The sequence below is a fragment of the Schistocerca piceifrons genome, chromosome X (genome assembly GCF_021461385.2).
Source record: "Schistocerca piceifrons isolate TAMUIC-IGC-003096 chromosome X, iqSchPice1.1, whole genome shotgun sequence".
NCBI lineage: Eukaryota > Metazoa > Arthropoda > Insecta > Orthoptera > Acrididae > Schistocerca > Schistocerca piceifrons.
In genome coordinates this window covers 415,985,208-416,000,274 of record NC_060149.1, presented here as the reverse complement: position 1 = coordinate 416,000,274, position 15,067 = coordinate 415,985,208, and the positions used below count along the sequence as shown (strand labels likewise).

Here is a 15,067-nt window from a genome sequence, read left to right as displayed (position 1 = left end):
ATTTGCAGCATTCAGCCGCTACAGGGCTCAGAATTGTAGAGTATAGCATTGCGGTGTGTAACATAACTATGTCGCTGATAGCGAAGCAGCGGTGCCAGAAGAGATGAGGTTGTTGCTCCGTCAACAAAATCAAACATTCTACAGTGATGGTATCAACAAACTAGTCTCTCGGTAGGAGAAATGTGTTCGTCACCAGGGTGAATACGTTGAGAAATAAATTTGTAGACATGGAGAATAAAGGTGTAGAACGTTAATAAAGTTTGTTTTACTTAAAAAGGTTTAAGAGTATTCACATAAAAAATTCGGATGCATTGCTTGTCAGCACCCCTTCGTATATATAAATGTAGAAGAGTGTTACACTTAACCAACAACGGAAAATATTACATACGGGTATTGGATCAAGTTTTACAGATGCGACTTAATTCTAACCGCCAGATACTACACACCCTTCTACCTAATAAACGAAGTTCCCTTAGCGCAGGTAACACGCAAACACTCTACCATAGCTTCAGCCCATGAAATTAATTTTGTTCGTCTTAGTAGCCGCTTACCTAATCGAAGAGCTGATTCTTAAAGGCGCTTACAAACTTTAAGAAGTGTTGCTAAGCCCAATAAAGGTTCCACTCCAGGTGAAAAGTGATGCGTTGTTACTTTTAGTTTATCTCAACTAATGGCTGGCCCAAAGTACCTTCCATTTCAACCACACTTATCGATCCCCACCGTGTCTTCCAATAATACAATAAGCGCTTCACCTGGACGAAGATTCCTGTAACGGTGCTTCACTACCAACTGCACATGTTTTTGCTCATGTTCACTTCAGTATCACTAACATTTCCTTAATACCACACGAAACTGCACTTCCATTTCTGCAATTCACCTGTAATCCTACCGCTCTTCACTTGACACAACTATCGTTCCTACGAGACCAACACACCGCTTTAATTAGACAGTGAAACTCAGCATCTCTCTAAGGTTGCTCCATTAACACTTACTAGCTCCAAAAATAAATTATTTATAAGATACTAACGTCCTGAGTCATTGGCCCTCATCCCACTTGAGCCAATAAATACACTGCCCGGTAACATCAACGTTGGTAACAACATGGGTGGTTCATAACGTATTAATTTTTGCATTGATATTATCTGTGAGTTACACGGTTACAACAGACGACCAGGCGGAAGGGAAACGTGACCAGACTTGGAAATATTCGATTAGATGCATACTATATGCGAAATTGCGTCCTCTTTCACGCCTCGCTAAGTATGTTTAATAACGCTTGTAACTATGATACATGAAAGTATTATCCTCCGTTAGGACCAGATGTCCGTTAGGCACTCCTACATACTAAACACTACCGACAGGATGACGCTTCCGGTCATCGGTGGACTACCGGTGCCTGTTACCAATTAATCCAACTCAGATTGCCACATGCGTAGACCAGTGGCTTTCTCCCTCAGATTCATCAAATACATTTTTGTAAGCCTTCACATTAATCAAATGAGGAACACAACCGCCATCGGAATATGATACAGTATATTTTATTCGTTAGTCTTGACGGCTGTGGTGATAAAATATTAGTCATCACATAATAGCTGCCTGCAGTAATGTGGCACGATACGTATCATAAATGATGATACACATAATTCCCTCTTCTAGGCGATACAAGGAAATACTCTAAATCACGAAAATAGACCTTTTTTTCTTTATTGAATTCCGATTCCCCCCGAAGGAGGGCGGGCTGGCAGCAGCTTAGTATGCCACTCTTCAGCCTACAGACTTTGTTTTAAAAAGGTGAAGATAATATATAATAAAAAACAGGAGATAAAATCGGAGACAAACGGTAACATGGCGAAAAAATCGTGGAACTTAAAACATAGAACAAAGGGATGATGATGCTAATAAAATACATATGAAGCAGACAGGTAAAGTAATAGACAGACAATTAAAAAACACGGCGACAGTCTGGTTTCTGTTCGCAAAAGACATAAAATTCACACCCAGCGACAACATGGTTTCTGTTTGCAACACGGGAATAGACGAAACAACACTGAACAGTCACTGGAACACTGCACTAAAATATGACATACCACAGCCGAGAACAGGTGGGAGGAAACTGGACATATGATGGGAAAATTAAAAAGGGGGGAAGGTGAGGAAAAGCGAAATGGGGGAGGGGGGAAAGGAGCCAATTGAGGATGAGGACCAATAAGAGGAGTGGGGGGTGCTGGGCAGACACGACAGGGAGTGGGGAAGGCAGTGGACGGGAATACAAAAGGACTCGGGGGGAGAAGGGAGAGTAGGGAGAGGTTAGGCGGAGAGAAACACAGGATGAAAGGGGGGGAAGAGGGAGCCCAGGGACAGGATGGAGGAAAGGAGGGGGGGGGGGTGAAGATCAGAGTTGATAGGAGGGAGAGAGGGCATCATCCAGGGGGGGAGGTGATGGAAGCCACCTTGGGAGAGGAGATGAAGGGTGTAGAGATGGAGGGTAGGGGGGACACAACAGTGAAGGCATGACAGGGGGTGGGGACAGGAGAGGAGAGGAGCAACCAGGGGGTGAGGGGGATCAAGGCAGCAGGAGGTGCAGAGTATGCAGATATGTTCGAGGAATAGGAGTAGATGGGGGAAAGGAATGAGGTCATAGAGGATCCGCGTGGGGGACAGGAGGCACATATAGAAGCCGAGGCGGAGTGCATGGCGCTCAAGGATCTGGAGGTACTTATAGAATTTGGCGGGGGGGGGGGGGGGGCAGATATCCAGAGGAGAAAATAAACCAATGAAACCGATATATTTAAACTTATTCTCGAGTATAGGCTGATAGGTTTGTCACACAAATGAAACAGTCCGGCTCATTAAGTTATCCGCACAACATTTTTAAGGAAATTCACAGAAAATATAAGTACTGAAGAAAATATCTGAACTATCACGAAATCCAACCTATCAATTTAAATTGGCAGAATAATATTTGGTTTCTGTACTGTCCAGACGCATTAATGGGCCCACCGCCTATATTCGATGTCAACGTGCAATTACCACTCACAGACGACAGGTGGCAGCACTGGCAGTGGAGGGTATGTAAAGCGAGGGGGGGTCACACTGACAAACAGCGGAGCGGTTTATGTAAATTGAGGGCAGAGGAAGGGGAAAGGAAAGGAAAGGAAAGGAAAGGAAAGGAAAGGAAAGGAAAGGAAAGGAAAGGAAAGGGGAAAGATTGCTGATGTCAGTTACATCGGGACATTACACGGAATCAGCATCTATGAGTGAAAATGTGTACTGAACCGGGATTCTAACCTGGGACCTCTTGCTTACTAGGCAGGTGTGTTAACCGTGTCCGAGAAAATAGACACCACACATTTATATTATCGATTCGCCTACATGGGTAATGGATCCACCCTCTTCAGTGCAGATGCACAAGTACGTCTGATCTCCTGCAGGAATCTCAGAGTAGCGGGCATGGAGGAAATGTATGGGGACTGCGGACAGGTGGCTCTCGATGGGAATGTGGGTCGGTCGTGAGCCGTGCCGAGATAGTCCGCACAGTTGCATTGAACATTGTGTCCTGGGTCGCGCAGTGGTTAACACACAACGTACCTGTCCAGTAAGCAGGAGATCCTGGGTTCGGATCTTGGTCCAATACATATTTTCACACCTCGCCGCTGATTCTGCGTAATGTCCCCATGCAGCTGACAGCAGTAATCCCTTTTCTTCCCTTCCATTCCCTTTCCTTTCCTTTCCATGTCCGAAGGTTTAAATGGTTCAAATGGCTCTGAGCACTATGGGGCTTGACTTCTGAGGTCATCAGTCCCCTAGAACTTAGAACTACTTAAACTTAACTAACCCAAGGACATCACACACATCTACGCCCGAGTCAGGATTCGAACCTGCGACCGTAGCACGTCCGAAGGAACGGACACCACGCATTCATATAATGGAGCGATTAATTTGACATACAAAACCGGAGGCCAAAGGTGGAAGCGTTTCCGAAACGGCTAAGTCTGTAAACTGTTCGTGTGCCTCCCTGGTTAAAGCATACCGAGCATGGAAAAATGGCACTATCCAAAACCGGCGCTAAGATAACTATGGTGCACCAGAGGCCATAGGTGACGGGGATGAACGAGGCCTGCGGAGAAGTGCACGGGCGAACAGACGTCCAACTGTTAAGCAGCTGACCGCCGATATGAACCACAGGGCTACCAACAGTGTCTTCTCAACGACCGTTCAGCGAACGTTGGTGCTTATGGGTCTCTGCAGCAGGCACCTGGTTCATGCACCCATGCTGACTGCTGTTCGTCGGCGACAAAAGCTGGAATCTGCACGCCAACGCCACAACTGGACGTCCACTAGTGTTGTCAAATGGCCTTTTCAGATGAACAACGTTTTATGTTCCTTCGGACAGATGGCCATTGACGTGTACTGTGCGAAATGCCTGAGAGCAATCATCCTGCAACAATCTTCAGAAGAGTCCAGGCCTGAGGAGGGAGCGTCATGGTCTGAGGAATATTTTCGTGGCATTCCCTACGTGATCTCGTCCCTGTGGCAGACGCAATAGATCATCACAAGTATGCATCTATCATTGGAAATCATGTAAACCCCTACATACAGTTTGTTTTTCCTCGGCATGATGGCATCTACCAGCAGAACAATCCAACGTGTCACACAGCTCGTAGTGTACGTGTGGAATTCGAAGAGCACCATCATGAGATTACATTACTCCCCTGGCCACCAAAGTCCGCGGATATAAACCCAATCGAGAATTTGTAGGACCCTCTCGATCGAGCTGTTCGTACCATAGATCCTCACCCGAGAATTTTAGAGCGCTAACAATGACTCTGGACTCAGCATGGTTGCACATACCTGTCGGTACCATCCAGAACATCTTTGATCTCTTCCTGCACGTCTCGCGGCAGTCCGCTCTGCAAAAAGTTGTTTTTCAGCTTTTTACAGGTGACGCCATTAATGTGACAGGACAGTGTATATGGAGTGAGAAATGGTACTACACAACAAAAGCCTTATTGAAAATAAACTACATATAGTATACAATAATGTTTAATTATATCTACAGGAATGCAAAAATTATAGCTGTCTCCACCAACATGTTTGAACACCACTGCGCTTTACTTGACATGGCGTTATTGGAGATAGTATTCCCCTCGCTTTCATCCGACCTTTGAACTGACTTACCCGCACGGCTGTAGGAGGATCCACAGTTTCACGTGGATTCCTAACCATGGTGCAGCTCGGCATTTTTCACATTAACAAATATTGCCAAGGTTGAAAGCGGTAATAAATGACACGTGTAAACCTCCAGACTAACGACAGAATTCTGAATTTTTTGATGTGTAGTCTGGCACTGAACCACTGAGCCTCGCAATATTTATAATAACGAAAACAAGAGCACCGTGAAGGCTCCATGACATAAGTCCTGAAAACTCACTAAACTAATGTTACCTTGGGAAAAGCAAATAGTACACGGGCATTTTATGATCAATAGTACGAACGTTCAATTACAATTCATGAAACAGTATAAGTCCCATTAAACTTAATCATTACGTTTCTGAATATCGAAATATCATCGAAGAATTTGAAATTTTGCAGTTTCAAAAGATGGCATTAGCAAGACTACTATTTCTTAGAGAAGGCGCCTGTAATGACAATTGTTAATGACAATTTTCAAACCAGAATAATCCTTTACAGTAATCGATTGAAACGTACAATTAGGCCTCCAAATCTTATTCTTCATCATTCCGTATGTTGAGCGAAAATTTTACTTATTTCACAATTTCAGTCCTGTAAGATAGAATACACTTTCCTTCAACGCACAACGGTCGCGCCTGATACTTTTCTTTCTCTTCCGCTCTCGCACATTTCTCACTTCAGTGCTACATATCGCACTCGCTCCATTCACACAATGCGTGAGCTGAGTTGACATTCAGACATGTCTGTACTACCTTGGGCGTCGGCGACGCAAAAAGTCCACTAAAGGTGGTGTGTAGCTTCATCTCCCTGGGCCGTGTCTCACTCCGACAGTACAGCTAAATGTCGCTGATTGCGTGGCTCCGATGATTGTGTACGTTTCTTCTCGTCCCTCATCTCCACGTGTCGCCTAGAGATGGGACACCCGACAATTTTCAACAACCGACTTGCTAGTCAAGTCTTTCTTCGTTCAGTCAGTTTTTCCAGTCGAATCAAACAACAACCGACGTGAGTCTCCATCTTTCAGTGGTTTCACCTAATGTGAGAAAACCGACTGACACGAGAGTCTGTCGGTTACGTCACTTGTATGAATGTTTTTCACTCAGTTTCTGGGTTTGGCCCGTGCGAACGCAGTGTGCTGGGACCTGCGCTACGGGTGACTGGCTAACTATTTCCGCCGCCTGTCAGCCTGGCCCTGGCAGCAGCAGGATGCTGACGTGAAGCGTGCGAGACGCAGGCGCAGTCTCAGAGCTATATTGAAATGGTTTTTTATTAATGGACATCATCACACCTTTTCAGAAAAGCGGAAATCAGGCATTCGCAAGAATTTGGCGATGTTACTTCCTTCTTCAAGTACCCCAAAGAGAACTTTCATGCTTGCTCAAATTTTTGCACTCCGAATGAAGATTTATTAGTTATGTGTTAATTGCACCAATTCCACAGCAACCTATCTATCGGTTTTAATTGGTGAAAAACAGAATTGATCTTTCAGTATATAATTAAATGAATATCTATGTCTCTTATTTTAACTTTGCTGTACGCATTCAGATATACTGATGTCCATCTGTGGGTGGTGCTACCCTCTGCAGTGTGTATACCACAGTTTATATTGTCCATACCACTTCTTTGCTTCACCTAGTGAATGTACTACATACTGGTTTCACTCAGAAGAATAACTGGATAGCGACTAAATCATTAAACAGTGGTTTTAGTTGAATGAACGAATGAACACATGCTTCAACTGACAGAGAACATAAAGACTGGTTTCACTTGAAAAGAAAGAATGAATAGCTCAGCCGGTATGCAAAACACCACCATATTGTGTCGACTGTTTTCATTCGATTGCTCCCAGAGACTGTTTTCACCCGAAAGAAAGAAATAAATAAACAAATACATAAAGCTACAACTAATGAGTCGAATGTTTGCCTACAATCGAATGAATCGATTCTGTTCATTCGGTTGCTCCCATCACTAGCATCGCTGCAGATATGGCGGATGTTTATGATCCTTCCCTTCTTGTCCGTCCCACGCCTCTCTCATATCTGCAGATTTCTAATCCTTTTCTATTATCTACGGTAATGATGTGGGTTGAAGAAATAAACTAAAATTTGTACGAGCGTCAGGATTCGAACTCGGGTCTGCCGGCCGTTGTGGCCGAGTGGTTCTAGGCGCTTCAGTCTAGAACCGCGCCACCGCTACGGTCGCAGGTTCGAATCCTGCCTCGGGCATGGATGTGTGTGATGTCCTTAGGTTAGTTAGGTTTAAGTAGTTCTAAGTTCTAGGGGACTGATGACTTCAGATGTTAAGTCCCATAGTGCTCAGAGTCATTTGAACCATTTTAACTCGGGTCTCCTGCTTACTATGCAGATGCGCTAAACGAATTCCGGCACTGGAACCAATTTTAATTCATTGCTTCAGCCTACATCATTACAGTAGTTAAAGGTGAGACTCAACGTGTCTCAGTGTCTCAGGGACATCAACAGTATATGATTAATATACTTTCCTGTTGTTTCCATATTCCCTGTTTCACTCAACAGGGAGTTATTACAACAATTCTACAACAATCTCAGTGATCTGCCTAGTCTGTTTATGGTGAGCGTTCATCACCTTATGTGACCACTTAGACATATTTCTATGCTTATTTCTCTCTTTTTTGCTCAAGCATCTTAGTTTTACATCTGTTTACGGGCAACTCATCACCCCCAATTAAATTGGTCGCGTCTATCTGAGTTTTAATTCGTCTCGTTCTTTCCCAACGATGAAAATCACGTTCAGCTTCCTGAAACCAATTAACCTTCTTTATTGTACATAGCGGCTCAATGTACGTCCATCCAACAAGAGTCTGACATTTACGTAATCGAAAATTCATCTAGAATCAAAAGAAAGATCTTATAAAATTTTAATATACAATAGACCTATTGAACTACTTCATGTGCTTGTTTCCGTGGATTATCTGACACAAAAGTTTCAGTTACATCTTATCAACCTGAGACTGACGAAGATAACGACGGAATAGCACAGTCTCTGGTTTGTAAATCTTTATTACACTTGTGAATGCCAAATTATTTGTTAACGTTTTTGTTAACTATTGTCGTGCTTTCCTTTCGTATAGTTCGTTTTCTTGTTTGGCAGTTACTCTCTGAGACGTATACGTATAATTTAGCCAACAGTGGTATCTGGCTCGTAGTGACCGCTCCGTATTTACGAAGACAAGACGAAAAGTTCTCGAGTTATCAGTGAGCAGTTGTATTTTAGAAAAAACGGCTCTCATTTTCAACAAAGTACCACTTTGGGATCAGTACACTGTTGTCCATCGGTTTCCAGGTGCGCACATTCCACCCCTGAAATGCGATACTGCGAGTTCTACAGCACACTCGTCTACATTTATCAAGAGCTCTTCATTGGTCTCAAAACGTCTTCCAAACACAACAGACTTTAGAAAAGAGTGGTTCAGTGGCAGGAACCGAGAACACCGACCAAAAGATTGTTATGTGTGGACAGTTATGCAAATCTTTTTCGTTCCTTTTGCTACCTTTTTCTCAGTTCTCCAGCAATGCACATCTGCAACAGTCGATAAGATATTAGCAGATGTGTCTGGGTACCTGAATCTGTCTAGTTGTCGTGGCATTGCAGTTCACCCCAAGTTATGAAAACCAACTGCTACATTTATACCATTTTACCAACCAAACAATTCGCATGGTTTGATTACATAAACTTCCCTGGCGCACTGACTGATTACACTGAGGTGATAAAAGTCATGGGATAGCGATATGCACATGCAGATGGCGGTAGTATCGCGTGCACAACACATAAAAGGGCAGCTCATTGGCGGAGCTGCCATTTGTACTCAGGTGATACGTGTGAAAAAGTTCGGACGTGGTAATGATCACACGACGGAAATTGACAGTCTTTGAACGCGGTATGGTAGTTGGAGCTAGACGCATAGGTATTCCATTTCACCAGGGAATTCAATATTCCGAGATCCACAGTGTCAAGAGTGTGCCGAGAATACCAAGTTTCAGGCATTACCTCTCTCCACGGACAACGCAGTGGCCGACGGCTTTCACTTAACAACCGAGAGCACAGGCGTTTACGTACTGTTCTCAGTGCTAACAGACAAGCAGTACAGCGTGAAATAACCACAGAAAAACCACAGAAAGCAGTGTGGGACGTACGACGAATGTGTTCGTTAAGATGGTGGAGCGACATTTTGCGTTAATGGGCTATGGCAGCAGACGACCGACTCGGGTGCCTTTGCTAACAGCAGGGCATCGCCTGCCGTTCCTCTCCAGGACTCGCGACAATATCAGACCCTAGACGACTGGAAAACCGCGACCTGGTCAGATAAGTCCCGATTTCTCAATTGGTAGGAGCCGATGGTAGATTTCGAGTGTGGAGCAGGCCCCTCGAAGCTGGACTGAAGTTGTCAACAAGGCATTGTGTAATCTGGTGGTGGTCTATAATAGTGTGGGCCAAATGAGCCGATCATTAACTGTAAATGGTTGTGTCCGGCTACCTGAAGACCATCTGCAGCCATTTATGCACTTCATGTTCCCAAACACCGAAGAAATTTTTATTGATGACAATACGTCATGTCAACTGGCCACAATTGTTTGTGATTGGTTTGAGAACACTCTAGATAATTCGAGCGAATAATTTGGTCACCAAGATCGCCCTATATGAATCCCATCGAACTTTTGTGGGGCATAATTGAGAGGTCACCTCGTGCAAAAAATCCTGCCCCGGCAACGCTTTCGCAGTTATGGACAGCTGTAGAGGCAGCATGGCTCAGCGTTTCTGCAGGTGACTTCCAAAGACTTGCTCCATGCCACGTCTAGTTGCTGCACTACTGCCGGCAAAAAGAGGTCTGACACCACATTAGGAGGTATTTCGTGACTTTTGTCACCTCACTGCACAATGTGAAGGATCTTCAGCCGGAACATACAGTCACCTTGACACGATATTGCGCCAAGATGATTGTATGATCCGTCTGAAAACCTGGCAAGAATATAATCATCATGTATTAGTGTTCACTCAGCTGTTTTTATCACAATATCAGAATCGTGCGCACTCCATATGACGCAGAAAGTTTTGACACGTCCACTAATGTGTGGCTTTTTCAAATCGTCATTAATTTATCTGTTTGAAATTATAGGATCTTCTAATTGTCTAATACGATTTCTCTTATCGGCAGGTTTTCTGGGCCGTGTGTCGGCAGGTCTGAGAAAGAAGATTGCGGTGCTCACAGACGACCGCATGCGTCACATGAACGAGATCGTCAACGGCGTTAGAGTCATAAAGATGTATGCTTGGGAGAGAGCTTTTGCCAAAATCGTCGCCATTACAAGAAAGTAAGTGACATCTATATTATTGAGTGTATACAATTTGTCCGCGAAGCGAGTGCAGAATTTTTATATGATGACAGGAGAGATCCATCCGAGTATTTTGATACAACGGATCTCGATTTAGAAATATTCGTATCGGCACTAAAGTATGGAGACAAAGAAAGAGTTGTGCCATGGTATTAACACCACCATCGACAGTACCCGGCCATCGGCGCATCTCCACACTGAGTGATAGGTTAAAAGCAGCAAATGTATGTAGTAAGAGTTTTCTGTTTGTTGATGTATTTATTACAGTAAAACGTTTTAAGAAGCACATTGTTGTGGCGGTATAGCTTAGAATACAGTGTGCCGTACCATGACTGGAACGTGGAAGCTTTACCTTCCACGTACAAGTGCTGTACAGACTGAGCTACCCAAGCTCATTGGGTAGAGCACTCGTCCGCAAAAGGTGGAGGTACCAGGTTTGAGTCCAGGTCAGGTACACAGTTTCAACCTGCCAGGAAGTTTCAAATCAGCCCACACTCCGCTGCACAGTGAAAATTCATTCTATAGAACTTAAAATAGTCTGCACTCTAGATCCTACTGCAGACCATATCCTTCCAATAACAGAATTAAAATGTTACTAATTGCATGTCGCTTGTGTCTATTCATGTGTTATTCTTACCTCCTAGTTCCCATGAAGCAATTCTCCTGGCTGCAAAGACTTTCGTTTGGGCTTAATACTGACGTGCAGGGTTTTGCTGTTATTTAATATCCAATTAATATAAGTTAATAAATCTAAGAAAATATTATAAAAAGTGCAGTGAATAATAAATTAAGAAAAACTAGTAAGAAAAGAACCAGTGACTGTTGAACAAATACCACTATGCCCATGCATTGTTATAAAAGAAGAAGTAAGGTCTTTTGCAGTCGTTTCTGTTTCTTCGAATTCGCACACTATCCCGTAGATCATGTGCGCTTCCGGCACACCAAGGGTGGAATCCAGGACACAATCAGCCATGCGAAGAAGGGCTAATGTCCGTCGTCTTACTACGTACGAGGCTAGTGTCTTGTTCTCGTTCTTAAAGATCTGCATGTGGCACTCCAATACACGCTCTGCGTTCGCACCTGCCGAGGCCGCGCAGTGTCTCTGGAAACGCAACTCAATGACGAACCATGAGAGGACTTTGTTGCAACCAGTCAGAGGCGCCATGTCCACGGAAATTCTTACACAGCATCCACTTCGTGTCGCTGTTCTTCTATTCTTATGTCAGTCCCGTAGCTGTTTCATCTTCCCACGCTCTTGTTCGTGTTGCTGCAACTCGTTCGAGCGTGGCGCCTGCCTGACTTTCTGCTGTAGCTCCTCCAACTCTTCTTCCATCCACGTAGATTTCTAATTGCTTCAAGGAAAACTTATTTCTTATTTCTTTAAGTATACACTGTAGCTTTCTTTCTCTCAATATTATGGACATTGTTTGATCCTGGAAGAAACTCCCATTATCTTCTTTCACTGCCGACTGTCTTTTGCATCCCCGTATCACATGTTCCGACTTATTTCAGAGTTACACTCACATGAATTGCCCAGTCGTTGGTTTCTTCTATTCAGATAGCCCGGGTAAGGTCTGTGTCCACTTAAATAGTGCATCATTAGCCTGGATGGCTGCATATACACTATCTAATCAAAAGTATCAGGACATCTATTAGTGGATATTAATATTGTGGGTGTCCACCCTACGCCTTTATGGCAGCTTTAACTCTGCCGGGGATAGTATAACTTAGGTGTCTTAATGTCAGAATGGAAGGCCATTGTTAATCAAGATCCGAAATAAGGAAATTTAGTAATGTTGGACTCTATGGTGTGGAGCAATGTCGACATTCTAACTCATTCCAAAGGTGTCCCACTGCATTCAAGTCGGGATTCTGGGTGGGCCAGCCCATTTCAGGAATGTTTTTTGCCACAAACCATTGCCTCATAGATGCTGCTTTATGTCAGGATGTACAGTCATCCTGATCCAAACTATCATTGTCTCCAAATAGTTTCACTCACCTGTACGCAATACAGAATGCTATAAAATGTGTTGATATTCTTCTGCATTCAGCATTTTCTTAACCTATGTATGGGGACCACACACTACTACGAAAAATATCCACGTACCTAACACCACCTCCTCTGCTGCTTCAGAGGATGTGGTTTCGTTCAAAGATATTCTCATTTCGTGACGTATGCACAGTAGCCATGTCTGAAGCCATCCTTTACGTCCGGACTAGGTGCTGCCCTCTAGCAGCTGGAGCTTGAACTACTTCATATGTCTCAAATCTTAGTGGTTATACGAGCAGTCGTAGAAGTTACAACATGTAATCACCTGGCTGAAAATGACTTACAAGTTCGTGGCGCCCTCCAGCGGTAATGCTGGAATTCAGTATGGTGTTGGCCCACCCTTAGCCTCGATGACAGCTTCCACTCTCGCAGGCATACGTTCAGTTAGGTGCTGGAAGGTTTCTTGGGGAATGGCAGCCTATTCTTCACGGAGTGCTGCACTGAGGAGCGGTATCGATGTCGGTCGGTGAGGTCTGGCACGAAGTTGGCGTTTCAAAACATCTCATAGGTGTTCTATAGGATTCAGGTCAGGACTCTGTGCAGGCCAGTCCATTACAAGGATGTTATTGTCGTGTAACCTTTTCGCCACATGCCGTGCATTATGGTCGATCAGGTTGAAAGATGCAATCGCCATCCCCGAATTGCTCTTCAACAGTGGGAAGCAAGAACATGCTTAAAGCATCAATGTAAGCCTGTGCTGTGATCGTGCCATATAAAACAACAAGAGGTGCAAACCCCTTCCATGAAACTCACGACCACACCATACCACCAACTCCGAATTTTACTGTTGGAACTACACACGCTGGCAGATGATGCTCACCGGAAATTCGCCATACCCACACTCTGCCATCGGATCGCCACATTGTGTACCGTGATTCATCACTCCACACAACGTTTTTCCACTGTTCAATCGTCCAATGTTTACGATCCTTACACCAAGTGAGGCGTCGTTTGGCATTTCCCGGAGTGATGTGTGGCTTATGAGCAGCCGCTCGACCATGAAATCCAAGTTTTGTCACCTCCCACCTAACTGTCATAGTACTTGCAGTGGATCCTTATGTAATTTTGTTGTTCTGGATAGATGTCTGCCTACTGCACATTACTACCCTCTTGAACTGTCGGTGGTCTCTGTCAGTCAACAGATGAGGTCTGCCTGAACGCTTTTGTGCTGTATGAATCCCTTCACATTTCCACTTCACTATCACATCGGGAACAGTGGACCTAGGGATGTTTAGGAGTGTGGAAATCTCGCGTACAGACGTATGACACAAGTGACACCCAATCACCTGACCACGTTCGAAGTCCGTGAGTTCTGCGGAGCGCCCCATTCTGCTCTCTCATGATGTCCTTTTGAAACCACTGCGGCTCTAAGGGCAATATGACACGATGCACTCTCGCAGAATAAATGAAAATGAAATTCTGGCTTGCCTTCTGGAAGGGACCTTCTGATACGGACGCAGATGTTGATAGTAGCAGTGAAAGAGGAGATGATATCTTACATGAAGATAGTGATCTCGATTTAGAGATAGTATGCTATAACAAATAATTTCCAGACTAATCGTAAAGTCCTGGAAGCCCAAGTACATCATCAGTACCACTAGCAAAAAATGTAAAACTATTGTTTTAGTTGACAAACATACAGCAGGAGCAAACGATATACCAATACCTGGCACCTCAAGGCACTGTGTAGGGTGTACCACTAAGAAGAAACCTTACAGTATAGGATGGGAGTGTCCTCTCTGTCAGCTATCCCTATGTCATCTGCCGAAAGGATTTGCATTTTACCTTACCACCGGAAGTAACAACATTTCATGCGCAACGGCTCCGTTTGAAACTATCCCGTATATGTTACATAAATGTATATGGCACTTTTTTCACACTGTTTTGTCTTAATGTATGTCTAATAATCTAACAAAAAAAGAAAATTCAAAAATCTAATTTTTAATGTTCCGAGTATGAAAGGAATAATAGGTAAAGTTCTCTGGCAATCACCAAGTCGAAACTCTTCCATGAGATTGCCAGAGGGTTCACCATGATTCATCACTCCAAATCACTTGTTTCCAGATATCTACTGTCCAGTGGCTTCACCCTTTACGTCACTTAAAGGTGAATATGCGACTTATGAGGAGCTGCTCGACCATTGCACTTCGTTTTTTAACTCCCTGCGCACAGTCACTATGCTAGCTGAATGCTGGTAGCACTTAGGATTCACGAGTGATTACTTCCCGTGATTCCGTGCGATTTTTTACGCGCACCCTCCGCAATGCTCGACGGACCCTGTCGGTACATGAGGTGTGCCTGGTCTTGGTTTAGCAGTGGTTGTTCCTTCGCCTTTCCACTTCACAATTACATCACCAACAGCTGGAGGCAGTTTTAGAGGGTTTGATATGTCTCTGATGGATTTTTTACTCAAGTGACATCCAGTAATCAGTCCACGTTCGAAGTCACTGAGCTC

The 15,067-nt window shown here is 44.1% G+C and overlaps 1 protein-coding gene across 2 annotated transcripts in view; it reads left to right on the top strand.

Annotated features, from left to right (window-relative positions):
- The window catches only part of LOC124721475 (ATP-binding cassette sub-family C member 4-like), a 275,591-nt gene that overhangs the window by 99,420 nt on the left and 161,104 nt on the right, over positions 1-15,067 (top strand). For both annotated transcript variants that reach the window (XM_047246470.1, XM_047246469.1), the window contains exon 6: positions 10,385-10,541. In XM_047246470.1, coding sequence (XP_047102426.1) covers positions 10,385-10,541 — 157 coding nt within the window. The remainder of the gene's footprint in view (positions 1-10,384; positions 10,542-15,067) is intronic.